Source organism: Ornithodoros turicata, chromosome 5 (genome assembly GCF_037126465.1).
Source record: "Ornithodoros turicata isolate Travis chromosome 5, ASM3712646v1, whole genome shotgun sequence".
Lineage (NCBI taxonomy): Eukaryota > Metazoa > Arthropoda > Arachnida > Ixodida > Argasidae > Ornithodoros > Ornithodoros turicata.
Genome location: NC_088205.1, coordinates 59,278,977 through 59,293,755, shown reverse-complemented (window position 1 = coordinate 59,293,755; position 14,779 = coordinate 59,278,977). Strand labels below are relative to the sequence as shown.

The window sequence follows — 14,779 nt, the reverse complement described above, 5'->3', positions numbered from 1 at the left end:
CTCCCCCCCCCTCCCCCAGCCCCTCTCCCATGCGCCATCCGGCATCCAGCCTTTATAGATAGAGATCAGTGGCTCACAGCGCCTGGGCCGAGAGAAGAGGGCAGCATCGTTTCGCTCTTCAATCTCTTCTCTGCCTCCTAACCCTCTCTGTACACGGAATCGATGCCGGAAACTCTTCCGCGCGGGAGCTGGACCACGACACGTCACGATGACGTGTCTCGGACCCGGCCGTGGGTCTGTGCAGTTGCCCGCTGTGTCTCCGCCACGGCGCGGTGCCAGCTGTACTCCCTTCGCCGCACCCAGGAATACTCCTCGCATGACGAAAGTAAAATTTCAGTTCTAGACTCAGAAGAATGTTTTCTTTCTGACGAAAACGAGAAAATAATCGTTTCATATTTCCTTGGGCACTTGAAGCTTTGTATGCATTTGTCGTTTCTATGTGTTCCAGCCTTAGGACTTCAATTCCCATCATACCACATTAACTTTAGCAGCTTCTACACCATGCTCTCCCCTCCTCAAGAGGTGGGACACAAAGGAACGCAAAGTTAGGGTGCCCAATCATAGCCAGAAATGTTTTGTAGGAACGAATGCGTGACCGCATCGCAGTGTCACACCTGGCATGACATATGGTGTCACAAATGGCATCTTTCATTCTGCGAGGAGAAAATTTTGCACTCTGGTGCCTTTTTTAATATTAAATGAGAAGTGCACCTGTTTTCTTTTCTTTATGAAATATTTTTTGTGGGTTAGCATAGAGACCTGAATTACAAAACAGACAGTTGATGCTCAACCCTCAAAGCATCTTTGCCCTTTTGCATTCAGCTTGCATGCACAGGTCATGTGCATGCGATGGGAAATGTGAAGAAAGGCATGCACACGCACACATCTTGTAATAGCTGGATATTGCAAATCACTTTATGGTTCTTTAATCGACACTTATCGTGGAAGGGAGCAAAGTGTGCGGCCTCCCAAATTACACGCCAAGTGATTGCATTTGGACATATGTGCCGACCTCTGGACATCCGACAGCTTTTATGGAGCAGGTCACTGAAGTGGAGCAATAAGTGCAATGTTATGATGCAATGCAATATGCCATTTTTCCTTCCATTTCATTGTCCTAATTGAAACACCTACTAAACTCCAGATTTCGAAGCTGTGTGGAAACTTCCAATATATTTAGGGTACCATATTTGGAATGCGCAAAACATTTCAAATGTATCTGGTCAACATTCATCTTTGTTGCTATATTCCCAGTGGCATAAGTGAAGATAAAAAGATTCATTTTTTGTAACTGGTGAAGTTCCCCGACGGACTTTTAAAGAAAACAGTTGTTCCAGGTAGACTGCGTCACATGTGTTGCATTCCATTGAAATACTGAGAGGTTGCTAGAAAGCAGTTGACACACTACTATTCTCTTCTCCAGCCTGAGCTGAAATCTTGCTCTTGCGGAATGGCAATCTTTTACACGGGTGACACGTCAGAGGCTTTGTGGTCCAACTGGCTGAGCCAATGCTATTCTCAATTTCAATTAATGCATCCAAACTGTCCCATAATGACTTCCAAGTCATAGAAAGCAGTTGAATCAAAAATTTTTGTTTCCAAGGGATCGACTCACAAGACAGCATCAGTCACAGCCGGCATAATTGTCACCTGCACCAAACAAAATTGGGTTCAGTGTTGCTCCTATAAACTACTGAAAAAAAGAAATAAGAAAGATGGTGTTATAAAAAAACAGCACATGTATTCTCATCGTAGCACACTACAACCAACTACTACTGCGACCCTCTACTGCAATTCACATGGATAAAATTTTTTCGTTTTGGAGCACCAAGTCTCGGTAAACTCTCCTCTCGCCCGTCTTCACCTCTTTTATTTTGTCTGAAGTAGTAAGGCAGAGAAACCGATATCTAGAGAGCAGTGCATCAAGGTTTCTTGATGCTTCACGGTCAGTGCAAAGCTTTAAAACGGGATTCGGAAAAACAAAGAGGTTATCAGGTGTACAACCAGGAACTTGGATGTATCACTCTAGATTCACAGCAAAAACATTTCTGCACCTATAGCAGAAAGAGTACTCATTTTTGTTTTACAAAGAACTGGCCAGTTGTCAAATGACTGCAAGAACATACGGCTCTATTCTGCCAAAAATATACAGGCCTGCACATGGAAAAGAAACAGGTAGTACTATAATATGCAGCCAGGTGGCCCCTTCAACATTAACACTCAACAGGACAGAAGTGAACATCCAGAATTTCACAGAAAAAGAATGACAACGTATTTCTACTACGCTGAATGGAAGTACATAATAGTGTAATCTGTGTGTTTGACAAAGTTATTAAGGTACTTGAACGTGTGCATGTGCACAGCTACAACCAAAAATACAGAGATAAGCAACACATGAGGAAGTGGCGTCAGAAGGCCATGTGCAGACGCCTCTTCTTCCAACATTACTGCACACTGCTGATAAGGTCCCAGTAAGGCTAAAACGGCTGTCTAGTGCTGGCATAGAGACATTTAAGTTTTGGGCCAGTTTGAAAGTATACATACTTTGAAGCTGTAAAAAGATAATTAGGCACCATTTAATTAAAATACCTATCATGTGACAGAACTTGCAAGCAGTGCTGCTTTAAAATAATGTATTATGTATTTACAAATTAAAAAGAAGCATACGGGTGGCTTAGCGAAATTAAGTACTGTGCTGCTGGTGTCACGATGAGCTTTCAGGAAGATTAAGAATGCGAACACAAGCTTCCGTCATTTTTGCCCCATAGCGACCAGCCCAAAACTGTGTGTCTCTCCCACTGTGGCAGAATTTCACGAACCGTACACCTTCAGGATAGTCGCTGAACACATGTTGCACCTGCAAAGTAAGGTCACTGGTCAGGATAACCACGAATACTCCTCTAAAAACCAGTACATGGGTACAGTATTCATGGTGAAAGAGGTTATGCTCATTGTGCACATTTTTCAAGAGTAAGCACTGTTCGATTGTAAATAGCGTAAATTTTGGCACTTTGTAATAGGTTTTGACATTTCTTGCATGTGCTCATTTTCGTCATTAGTGCATTAAATCCTAGGTGCTGCACATTTTAAAATTAACCAACTAGAGCATATCAGAGCATTAGTTGTTGATTTGTTCTCTTTTCATGCAGACTGTTTCCTATGGTAGATTGGTAGAAATCCAGCAAACCGGTAGAGAAGTACGAAGGGAGTGGCCTCAGGACAGGAGCCGCCGATATTTCGAAATGTCGGCGTCTCCTGTCCTGAGGCAACTCCCTTCATGTTTACTATGGTGTACTGGATTGAATTGTTATCTTTCGAATACTATAATCGAAATTGGTGGCGCAACAGTGGTGAAAGAAAGGAAATAGAAAGGCAAAGAATGTGCTTGTGCTTCCCTAGCAACTATGCAGCTATGCTTCAGGACTAGCTGATGACACATACATGTCGCTCTCCTGTTCCACATCAATTACACAAACTACAGAAGAAAGTTAACTGAGAACATGATTATGATACCTAGAGCACTCCTTGCCTGTCATAAGGATTTGTATCTGTGCCAGATGGCCTCATTCATGTACTGACAGTATCGACCGCTATTGGCTGTGGCCGAAATTCGAGCTCCTTTGGAATGAACACCTTTTTAACGAAAAACAAAACCACTAGGACACTTTTTTTTAAGTCTTGTCAGACCCCCATAGGAATAACGTAATTTTTGCACATTTACAACAAAGTCCTTTACAACGGATATCAGTCGCCATCTGATTTTTCGGACTCGGCGGGGATCGCGTAAAAGTCCAAATAATTGAGTAGTCCAAAAAAACAAATATCGCTTCAAGAGTCAACTTTAGTACGCACTAGTAGGCCGGATAACGTTGTTAATGCTGTCTTGACAGGCATGCAGTCTTCCATCTGTGCCTCATAACATAGACCTCTATTTCCTCAAGTGATATTTAGTCACCGCATACGGACGAAAGCACTCCAATCGTATTCATTAGTTCCGAGTTTGACGGCTGCGCTCAGGGACGGCAAGTCGTCGATATCCTGGACACGTGGAGAAAACATACTTCTGGCAACATTAGACGGCACCATTCCGGAAGTCGGCTTCACCTAACGGCTGCATGGCTTTAGGTGAAGCTCGCTTTAAGGACTTTGGCGCGTCTCGCGGCTGGACAGCATGTGCTGGGCCTTCGCGAATTTCGGCAGCCTTGGCCAAAACGAAGACGCAAAAGCGCTACGGCCTTCTTCACTCAGAGTAATGGAAAATGAGTAGTCATTGCCTATTTTCTTGCCTCCCTTTTTATATTTGGTTTAATTCTTTTCATACGAATTTCGAATGATTGGAATATTTTCCGGCGTCCCGAGAGATTCGATTGAGATTCTACTGATGACGCTATTGGTGCAGCTGTTGAACGTTACCTGATGTGGGAAGGGGGACCCGGTCCCCTTTTGACCTGTTTCGCTCCGTACTAGATTCATTTAAAGTGAGTTACAACGAAGAAATGACTAATGCGCAGTTCCTTGACCTTAGCATTGCGTCATACACACGTGGTGAGCTTGCGACCGTTCGTGACGCTCGCTGGCTGAGCAAACAGAGTCCGAAGTATCGAGCGACGGGGCTGTACGGCGTCTGAAATTTTGGACATTGTTATACATTAACTGTATGGGACCCGTGGCCGTTCCGCGAACGTGTCCAAATAATCGAGCATGTCCGAAAAATCGGTGTGCGGTTGTACTGGAATAGCGAAGTAATTTTCGAGCCTGCTCCACTAAGTTCCAACTCATCCAACAAAGTTCTGTAGCTGAACAGCCAAGCGTATGCTACGTCCTGACCTCTCCCTGTTCTTTCCCCACTGGGGCTCCGCACTGTATTGCACCTCAGGTCACTACGCAAGAGATACGAGGTTCAATGTCACCATATCACTCGTCCCATTACAAAGGGCGAGCAGTAGAACTATGGTGGCTAGATATTGTATACAATACAATATGCAGACAATATCTAGCCACCATAGTAGAACCACATTTTTTACCACTGGCTTGGATAATGTGACATCATGCAACCTGCTAGAAGAAAAAATTTCTATGCTCAAACATGATGGTTTAGTGGGAAAATATGTGGCCTTGCAAAGGATTTTGGTTTGTGCCTATCATACTATGTCAGCAGAATATCAAAATATGCCGTTTCTTGGTGGTTTTGAACATGCTATGTAGTTGAAATGTATCAAAACACAAACTAGGCAGCGCGATCCTGGAGTGCGACTCATCATATTCATCAAGCGACGTTCTAAACAAATGGATACCACGTGACTGCATGTCGGCACGACTGCTTTGCCTCACGTTTGCACACAATTTTTGTTTAATCTATTGAGGACTAACTGATTACTGTACATAACATATATAGATATTGAGATAAGCTACATGTGAATTCTTCATTGGTGGCCGTCCCTGTGTGCACTTTGCCCGGTGGCTCTTCCTCCTCCTCATGCATGGGGCCCAGTGAATGTGATCCAACATTCAGACTATTTGAAGCCCCAAAGCAAGTGACAGACTTCATTCTCACACATTTTGAGGCCAATCACAGTTATGTGACTGGCCCAATCCATTTTGGAGCACCTTCTGGAGCAAGAAAAAATCCGCTTCGGAGCAAGAAAAAATCCGTTTTGGAGCAACAAAATGATGATTTGGAGCAGATATGCTACATCATCATGCACAGTCTTACACACTTTATTTTTAATATACTTTCGAAAGAGTGACGTAGATGTGGTCACTGAAGCCGGAGAGGAACTTCTTCTAACGATTGTCATGTGCTGCAATCAGTTGAAGTAGTGTAATGTCAAAATTTAGACCAGGAATTTCAACAATAATTGCGAACAGCGACAGAGCAGTATGAAAATGCAAAGAATTTCTCATTGGTCAAGTTTTGCCGATATTTTGCAGTTGCAGTGCCAAATATAAACGAAACAGCAAAGGTATCTGCCAAAGCTAGTATGGTGGGAAGTTATTATGAGTGTCCCTAACACTATGACGTCTTTTTTGTATTTCTTTTGTCCATTATGCTTTCACATAGTGCTGGCATAACAGCACAGAAACGCGGCAATGGTTTAAAAAGTGAAAGAAACAGTGATATAGTGCTCGGACCTGCGTCTTCCATCCTGTCATATTCCTAATCCTTCCGGTGGCAGAGATCTTATTTGTGCCGCTTTATTATTGCCTGGCCGCAACAGACGGGACAAAGTCATAAGCAGTTTCACCTACTGACTCTAATTTCACCCTTTAAACAACGCCATGTCAGGAACGGGTTTCCTAACAGCAGGGTGCCGGCTTAGTGCATGCAGAACAGAAGTAGAACTGGTACAACTACAGGAGACTACTGTCCCGCATTGACTTGTGCTGTATGTTGACTAGACACACGCTAAACAAGGAGAGGGGGTCGGCTGGATATTTTTCAAGCTGTAGCTTTCTGTGCAGTAGTACGTGTAGCAATATTCGAACGTATTCGATTCATCATTATTCGAATATGTAAATAAATATCCCATTTGTATTCGACCCAAACTGAAATTTCACTACTGTATTTGCACAGCCCTAAAGACAATAAATGTACATTAGAATCAATTGTGCACTCTTTCTTTTTCTTATCCTGGCGTTATGTTTTATTCAACTGTATTGCCTCAGCTTGTCTCACAGCAGCCATGTGTGCAGCAGTATGTGTTAACGAAGTCTACTACATTTGAACTCTGAAGTCAGCTGAGCCATAGCTTTCTATGCAGTAGTACATGTAGCAGTATCCAAATGTATTCATTCATTATTAGTCAAAGAGATAAGTATTCCATTCATGTTCGATCCAAACCAAAATTTCACTATTCGCGCAGCCCCAATGACAATAAATGTACATCAGAATCAATCGTGGAGTCTATTTTTCCGTTTTTTTATCAGTTTCATCCCATGCTTCTGTTGAGTGTGCCATTCTGGTGACATACGCAGCCTTCAGCATGCTTACAGAATGCTAGTTTGTACTGTTATGAAAATGTTCATACATTTGTGTGTAGGCACTGTATCAGTGTTAAAAGCCTTGGTGTGTAAGGTTCCACCTTGTGCAGAAGGAAAAATAAGCTAGTAAGAACCATAGAAATGCAATATAGGCCACAACAGGTACTTGCGAACAAACTGCACCTGCTTCCATTCACGACCCTTCCGCTGCTCTGTCTCGATTATTCCAGTAGAGAAAGATGCCAGTGGTGCTCCCTTGTGGTTCAGCAAAGTGACGTCCATTCTATATATGCAGCCGCAATCAACCCTGGCAGCATGCCTGAAACGTGAAACGGCAGTTTGTACATCACATGGTAGCACACGCAGTGGTACTTCACATCACATGCTGACACAGACACTGCGTTCTTATGTAAAGGACTCTTTATGAAAGGTTCTTAGTTCTTACATGTGTCAATAAGAGACACATTTAACTTGATAAACGGCTGACAAAACATCAGTGTGACTGTCTGCACTTCGGGATAGCTGTGCCCAGGACTACACACTCTGTCCCTCCATTCATTTTTGCCATTATATTAACCAGAAAGTGTTTACATGCCAGAACATGCCAGAACAACCGTTCAATGACAGATTTATCGGGTGCTTGCATACAGGGAAGGGTAACGACAATGGCAACCGAAACAGAAATGGTATATTACCGAAATTGGAGATGGTAACGATAACAGAAACACATACCACTGTCTTCCATTACCGGAAACAGAAACTGAAATGTAAATTATTGTCCGGTATCGAATTCGGGAAATGGCTATTACTGTTGTGCGATGACATTTCAGTGACTTTTCATTTTATTTTTGTGCTTTGATGACTCCATTCCCTGTAATGCTCTAAATACTATACGTGACAGCATGGAAACAAAGCGCAATATTTGATATCGAGGGTGCATCACTCGCTTACCTACTCGTGATATTACGTACCTACATTACATCCAAGACATGAGACATACACAACATAGACTCCACACACTCTACTCCGCCATAGCATGGGGATGACAGCATATGATTTTTTATTTTTATTTTTGCTTTCTTCATTTCACCGTGGCTATGGCAGTATTGTTTACTACTGAGAGTGTCCACCTATGAATGTGACATTGGATGAAGGTTATGGCCATCTTGGGCTGCTGGACTCAGGGTGACCGAAGACAGAAGATTGACTACAGACATGTTCCTACACTTCTTTAAAAATCCTACAACACTTGCGCATCCCAAAGACAAATAACTTGTGTAGTGTGCACCCAAGCAGTACTTGGGCAAAACAGGGTGCTGACAGAGCCGGACGGGCTGTCCTCTCGCAGCTCTGTAGCAGCCATTCCATTACCGGAAACAGTAACGGAAACAAAATTAAAAGCTGGTATCAGAAATGGATAACGGAAACGAAAATATAGCGGTAACGAAAATGGAAACTGTAATGAAAATACGCCTGTTACCCTTCCCTGCTTGTATCCTGTTTTCTCAATGTGTAAACTAGTCTAATAAAGTTATATCTATTATAAATAATGTGGATGTCACTCCTCTGCAAACAAGTAGCAACATAGCAATTACTCTTACTGGTTTCAAACCGCACTGCAAAGGATACATAGGGATTAGACTTAAAGGAGCACTGAGCACTGAGGAGCACTGAGCTCAGTCAGAAGACATTCTGTAGCAGACATCAGCAACGGTGTCGTCTGCTATGGGAGTCATGCGCTTTCGTGCTCTTCTAACCGTGTAGAATATCCTGCAGCTCAGTCCGAAGATATTCTGTAGCAGACATGTCGTCTGCTATTCTTCCGCTTTAACTCGCGATATCTCGGTGCCGTGCGAATGCTCAACATAAGACGCAGCAGAACTTAAGTCTTGTCAGCAGCTTTTTACTTCTTACTACTAACGGGGAGGATGGCCCAAACCTTTTTCTTTCTTTTTTCTCAGCTCACTCACTGCTTATGCATGGTTGAGCTGTGCTGCCGTACCTCACTGGCCATGCGAGGGGCGTAACAAACGTCACAACGTCCTCTTGTTCTGCAATGTGCTCTTTTCACGAGAAGAACGATTTTTCAAAGGTGTGCGGAACGGAGCCCTCGCTCATCATTCTTTTGCAGGAACTCATTTTATTCGTTGAATCATACTCTGCACTAAAAAAGGAAAAAAGGTCAGGACTCCGGGTCAGGACTCGCTCAAAAGAGCGTGACCACAAGAGAGCTGCCATCCGTTGGTCATGGAAGGGGTTGCCTTCCGTTAGCTGCTTCATTCCGCTAAACTTGACGTGCTCGTTTTCCTAAATTCATCACTTGCTATCTAAATTCAGCGTACTATGTGGGTATCTGTGTTTGTTAAACAAATAAGCAGTTAATGTTTTCCCACTACATCACTTGCATGTATGCTGTTGCTCGTTCGTCACTTTATTATCACGAAACTCGACAGACCAGAGCATGGAATGGCGGCTGGTTTCTTTTTTCCCATTTCTGGTTCCCATTGGTTCGCAGAGCAACATGAGAATGACGGTTTAGTGTGTGTGTTCATCTTTGGATTATTGTTGTCTTCAGAAATACATGCCTACATTTGTTATGATGGGTAACGATTTATTGATTCGCTCGCAAGGCATACAAACGCCACATCAACACGTCACAGGCGGTAAACATCTTCATCTGTGTTGGTGGAAAGCAAAGGGTTGGCAGTGTCGCAGGTAATCTCATAGATAAAATATTATTCACGTTTGATATGACAATGTTTACGTTGTGATTCCGAAACCACTACTCAATTCTGCTCGTATCCCGAAGGTTCGTATACGTACTCAACGCAGTTACACAGCTTGCCTTACTTCCTACGCTGGACGTTGTTCCCTCCATCGGCTTGTTTTCCCATTTGTTATCCCACGTGACTGCACAGGGTTGGCAACAATCAGAGCAGCTCCGCTGTAGTTAGGGGGCAGAAATTCATCCACTAACACTGTCCACGACGGCCGGCTGCGCCAGGGCCGTCACGCATGGGGGTAGGAGAATCCCATTGACAGCTCGCAAAGTACGTTCTCTAGAGCCTTCCTATATTAACTCTTTCTAACCATGTAGAATATGCAGTTGACATATGCAGTTGGAGCAGACGACAGCACCAGTGGTGTCGTCTGCTATGTGAGTCATGCCTTTTCATGCTCTTCTAACTGCACAGAATATCCAGCAGTTCAGTCACAGGATATTCTGTAGCAGACGACAGCACCAGTGCTGTCGTCTGCTATGTGAGTAGTGCCTTTTCGTGTTCTTCTAACTGCGCAGAATGTCCAGCGGTTCAGTCAGAAGATATTCTATAGCAGACGACGGTACCAGTGGTATCGTCTGCTATGGGAGTCATGCCTTTTCGTGCTCTTCTAACCGTGTGGAATATCCTGCAGCTCAGTCAGACGATATTCTGTAGTAGACGGCAGCACCAGTGGCGTCCTTTGCTATACTTCCGCTCCAACTCCCAATATCTCAGCATTGTGCGAATGTTCCACGTAAGACACCACACAACTTCAGTTCTATCAGCAGTTTTTTGTTTTGTTTACTTTTCCTTCCACTAGAATACTCTACAGGGATGTCCCTCGTGTGAACACATGGTTATAGTGCTTAAAAAAGCACCATGGATTAATTCAGATGGCACCCAGATTATATTGAATAGCATCTGGATTTTTTCATATGGTGCCCGGATTAAATTGAACGGCGCTTGGATTATTTCAGATGGCACCAAAACTAATTCAGATGTCACTTGAACTAAAATGAGCGAGAAAACCTGTGACAGAAATATGGTCAACACAAACAAGCACATACTAGGAGAACAAAGCTGTAAGATGCCTCTGAACCATTTTGTGAACAAGTTCTATTATCTCTTTACCACTTCATGTTCAGAAGCTCAGAAACAACAAAGAGAGATAAGTGGGCTAGTTGCCTATAGTTGCTTCAAGCACAGATGATCACAATTATGGTTCAGTTCTGCGCTTCGCAAGGTCAGGTGAGTACAGGTTTCAGCGCGAACTCCTAAAAGCGGATGGATACAGCACTGCCATGAAAAGATCCATTGCACAAACTGACTATATTTCATTTTGTGGTCCTTGAGCAGGCTCACCATTCAGAGATGTGAATTGGAGGCTTAATCAGGTCCATCACTTCTGGCAGAACACCAACTTGACAGAGGTCTATAACTTGCACCTTAGAACACAGCCCGTAGGATGTAGCAAAGCAGTGCTGGTCCTCTGCACAAAGCCATGAGTAAAAGTGAACAAAGCGGACAGTCATGTTTCTTAAGTTTTCCCTTTCGCATAGCTTTCACATCCCTGGCTAATGTCTGCCCTCGAGGGTTATGCAAAAGCATGAGGAAGCACACACGTGGTTCTGACTACCTTTCATATTGCCTCAAGTATTACACCAGCACGACATGTGGTATTATATCACAAAGGTGGAAAATCCCACCCGGTAACCACCACCTCACAAAACTTTAAAGGGATATCCCAGAAACTAGCTGACAACTGCAACCCAGGGCTCGTCAATTTTGCCATTTGTTGAAAGGTGTCAAGAAATGTCAACTAACAGTCTCTCTTGAAATTCTGCACATTCCAAAAAATGCTAAATTTTCATCTGATATGCCATCGTCCAAAAACACAAACAAAAGCACATTGAAAGCGCTGGTATTCTGTGTGAAAACCTCACTCCTCATAGGCAGAGACGCTAGCAATGATGTCACAACCGGATGAGTTACGGTATTTGTGATGCAGATATGCTACATGGCCCACTTTAAATGCAAGTTCGTATTGATGCAAATCACAGTATCTTGTATTTATATTGCATAACTTGGAGCAAGGTGTCATGAGAAATGATCCGAGGAGGATGGCCGTGAAGCACACACCCTTGCCTAGAAGCCTAGAAACTGAAAAATTGTACGCCTCATTTTAGCTATGTAGACATGACAGGGAACTTACTATATTATGCATGTTGCACATGTTGTGCACTGTGAGGCTCTACAGACAATTCAAACTGAAAAAAAAAAAAAAAAAAAAAGAACAAGACAGATTTTTAAAAGTGAAATAGAGACATTCTCTATTCTACATCTAAATTTGTTCAGATTCATGCTCTACTGCCCAACCTTATGAGCTCCCGTGACCCCCTGCTGTCCAGCGCCCCCTCTAGGTAAGGCACGCAGGGCGGATACCCCTTTCGCAGCTTCCTCGGAACGGCTCCAAGTACAACTACCCCTTTAGCGTTTCAGTTTGTGAAGAACAAGTTCCATGATAGGCAAGCCTGAGCGATGGGCACGACACGTAAACAAACACAAACCCGAAGTGTCTTGCCCCTTACGTGTCTTGCCCATCGCTCATGCTTGCCTATCGTGGAATTTATCCACCAGCATGCCTGCATTTACGCCATTCTGTCAGTGAGGAACAAGCCTTGTTAGGATCTGTGCTGGGACTATTCAATGGTCTGCAGCATCAACAGAATACTCTGTCCAGGCTGATGTAGCTGTTATAACAACACATATTGCAGAAAAAAATACAAAGAAGCTGGACAAGCCATACCAGTTGGTGTGGCGTCTGCTCCCTTTGGGGGACATTCCACACCCCACTTATCCCCTCCATTGCTCTCGATTTGCCAGTACTTGAACCGCTCTGTAAAGCATAAACAAAAAATAATAAAAAAAGCTGTGTCATAAAACCTTTCTCTCTTTCTGGAGGTGGACGTTGCGGGTTTTTAGAGGTTCCTATTATGACATCTGAGAATAATCATGACAACCTATGACTAAACAGCACACTTTTTCCCAAGCACCCTTGGAGCTCCAAGGGGTGGCCACGGCCCCCCCTTGCCCCCCTCTCAGATGGGGAGACATGTTGTACTGAATGGTATGTAGGTAAACCATTGAGACCCCCATCATGCAGAATAGGAGATGTGTGCCAAAAGACGGCGAGAGAGGACACATAATATGAGGTTAAATCAACGATAAGGAAAAAACAACAGTAAATTCTGTTATCTCTGTAGAGCATTTGTTCGCGTCTCTGGAGCATCTGTTGAGAAAACTGGGACAGGCTATCGGATAGTAATATTTAAAAAGATGTCTACGCGAGCTAATAAAGCTTTTGGGTAACACAATTTTCAACTTCACACTCTTTGTATCTCTGTGATAGTGAATTCCAACTGTGACGTCAAAGTATCTTGAAAGTAACGAGTTACTTTTAAGAGTACGTAATACTCTACCTTAAATAGTTTTCGAGACTGGGTATTTCGTACTCTAGTCAGTTACTTTGTCACCCAGTACTCAGTGACTCAACTTAGATACTTTTTGTGAGTATCTCGTACAAAGTTTGAAACCAACACATCTGTGAAAGCACTGAAGTTGCTCACGTTTTTTTGGTCCAGTTTGTCCGCAAGCATTCTTCACCAGGTTCACGCCATAGGGATTATACCTGCATATCATTTGGTAATACTTCTGGGGTGGGGCATTAAACCGATAATTTGGAATTGTCTTTCGCTCTCGTATGCATTTGGCTTTCCATAAAGCATGACCGTCGATTAGGTTTCGAAATGTTTGGCATACGTATCTGCACTGGCGAAGTAAAGTATTTATGGATAGAAAGGACAATATGTGGGCCACTACATTGTCTGGGAGGTGTAAAATGGGGAAACCCTGAGAGTCACCACAGTCATGTTCATTTTCCTGAATATCCTGCAACGAGAAAAATGGAAAAGCTTAACAGCATCACCCATATGGACATTCCTTTGGTTGGCATCACCATTCTGTAAGTCGGCTTCATCACACTGCTGTAACGAGTTTTGGGAAGCGAGGCCAACTGCCAGACATGCACTAAACCAACCTAAGGTATCACTAGTTTTGGTTAGTTTAAGTTAATTTAGGTTAGCTTAGTGATAGTTTAGTGCGGTTTGGCAGCTTGCCTCGCCCCACAAACACTATTTCGACAGTCTCTTTTTCGGTTAGTTTATAATATTTTATGTTAGTTTAATGATATTTCAGGAAAGTATAGTGCAGCTTTCCCAGGCAGCAATCCCAATGCTGCAATCCCAAATGGATCCATTTGAAGTACAAGTGGATCCACTTGAAAAATAAAATGAAACCATTTTGTTTTTCAAGTGGATTCCACTTAGATTCCAGCTCAAATTTCAGCCTGTGTTGGCAGTTTGTCTCACCGCCAACAAAACCGTTCTCGACAGTGAGGTGCATGACGCCTACTTGCGCAACAGTACCGCCAAACCACGGAGTGCGCACATTTGTTTATGTACACGTACGAATACATACTTGTGAATCCTGCAGGGAGAAAAACGGGAAGCCTTCCCACTGTGCGCTCATTTCCGTGTGGCTCTTTCGTGTGCTTCAATACTGGTTTGATGCTTGTGAAAAATATACCGCACGATGACTCAATAGCTTACACAACACTACGGTGATTCATTGAAGTCGCGCAGTGCACTGTCTCGGCGAGCTCAATAGTTTTCCGTTTTCCACAAGGGCTGTACTTTTGCAACGATCCCGCAGCGGTCGGATACGCACACTAAGCGCATTCTTTTCACTTGCACTGGACTGCACTACCCTGGGGCCCTATCCTGGTCAAAGTAATCTACCTCGATTACTTGAAATTTCTTCTGTCATTGGTGCACAATCGAAAAAGGCGTGAATATTAAAAGCGGTTGACACCTTCTATCAACCAATCGCCCCACGTGTTATCTTGGAAAGCGACCCGCCTTATCGGTGTTTCCTCCTGAAAATGCGAAGACCACACCTGTGATCTGCCCGCCCTGCCT

At 43.5% G+C, this 14,779-nt stretch overlaps 1 protein-coding gene across 4 annotated transcripts; it reads right to left on the bottom strand.

The window, feature by feature from the left end:
* Positions 1 to 897: 897 nt before the first annotated feature.
* LOC135394526 (F-box only protein 6-like) lies at positions 898 to 14,779 on the bottom strand. Of its 4 annotated transcripts, none has more exons than XM_064625304.1 (7): positions 14,280 to 14,779; positions 13,370 to 13,691; positions 12,550 to 12,639; positions 11,106 to 11,232; positions 7,165 to 7,300; positions 2,668 to 2,857; positions 898 to 1,650 (listed from the first exon to the last, which is right to left on the bottom strand). In XM_064625304.1, the coding sequence occupies exons 1-6, from the start codon at positions 14,328 to 14,330 to the stop codon at positions 2,705 to 2,707; spliced, it is 879 nt and encodes a 292-aa protein (XP_064481374.1). In that variant the 5' UTR covers positions 14,331 to 14,779; the 3' UTR covers positions 898 to 1,650; positions 2,668 to 2,704. The 4 variants fall into 4 exon arrangements, with proteins under 4 accessions (XP_064481374.1, XP_064481375.1, XP_064481376.1 ...); XM_064625305.1 differs by having other exon boundaries at positions 2,820 to 2,857; XM_064625306.1 differs by lacking the exon at positions 2,668 to 2,857.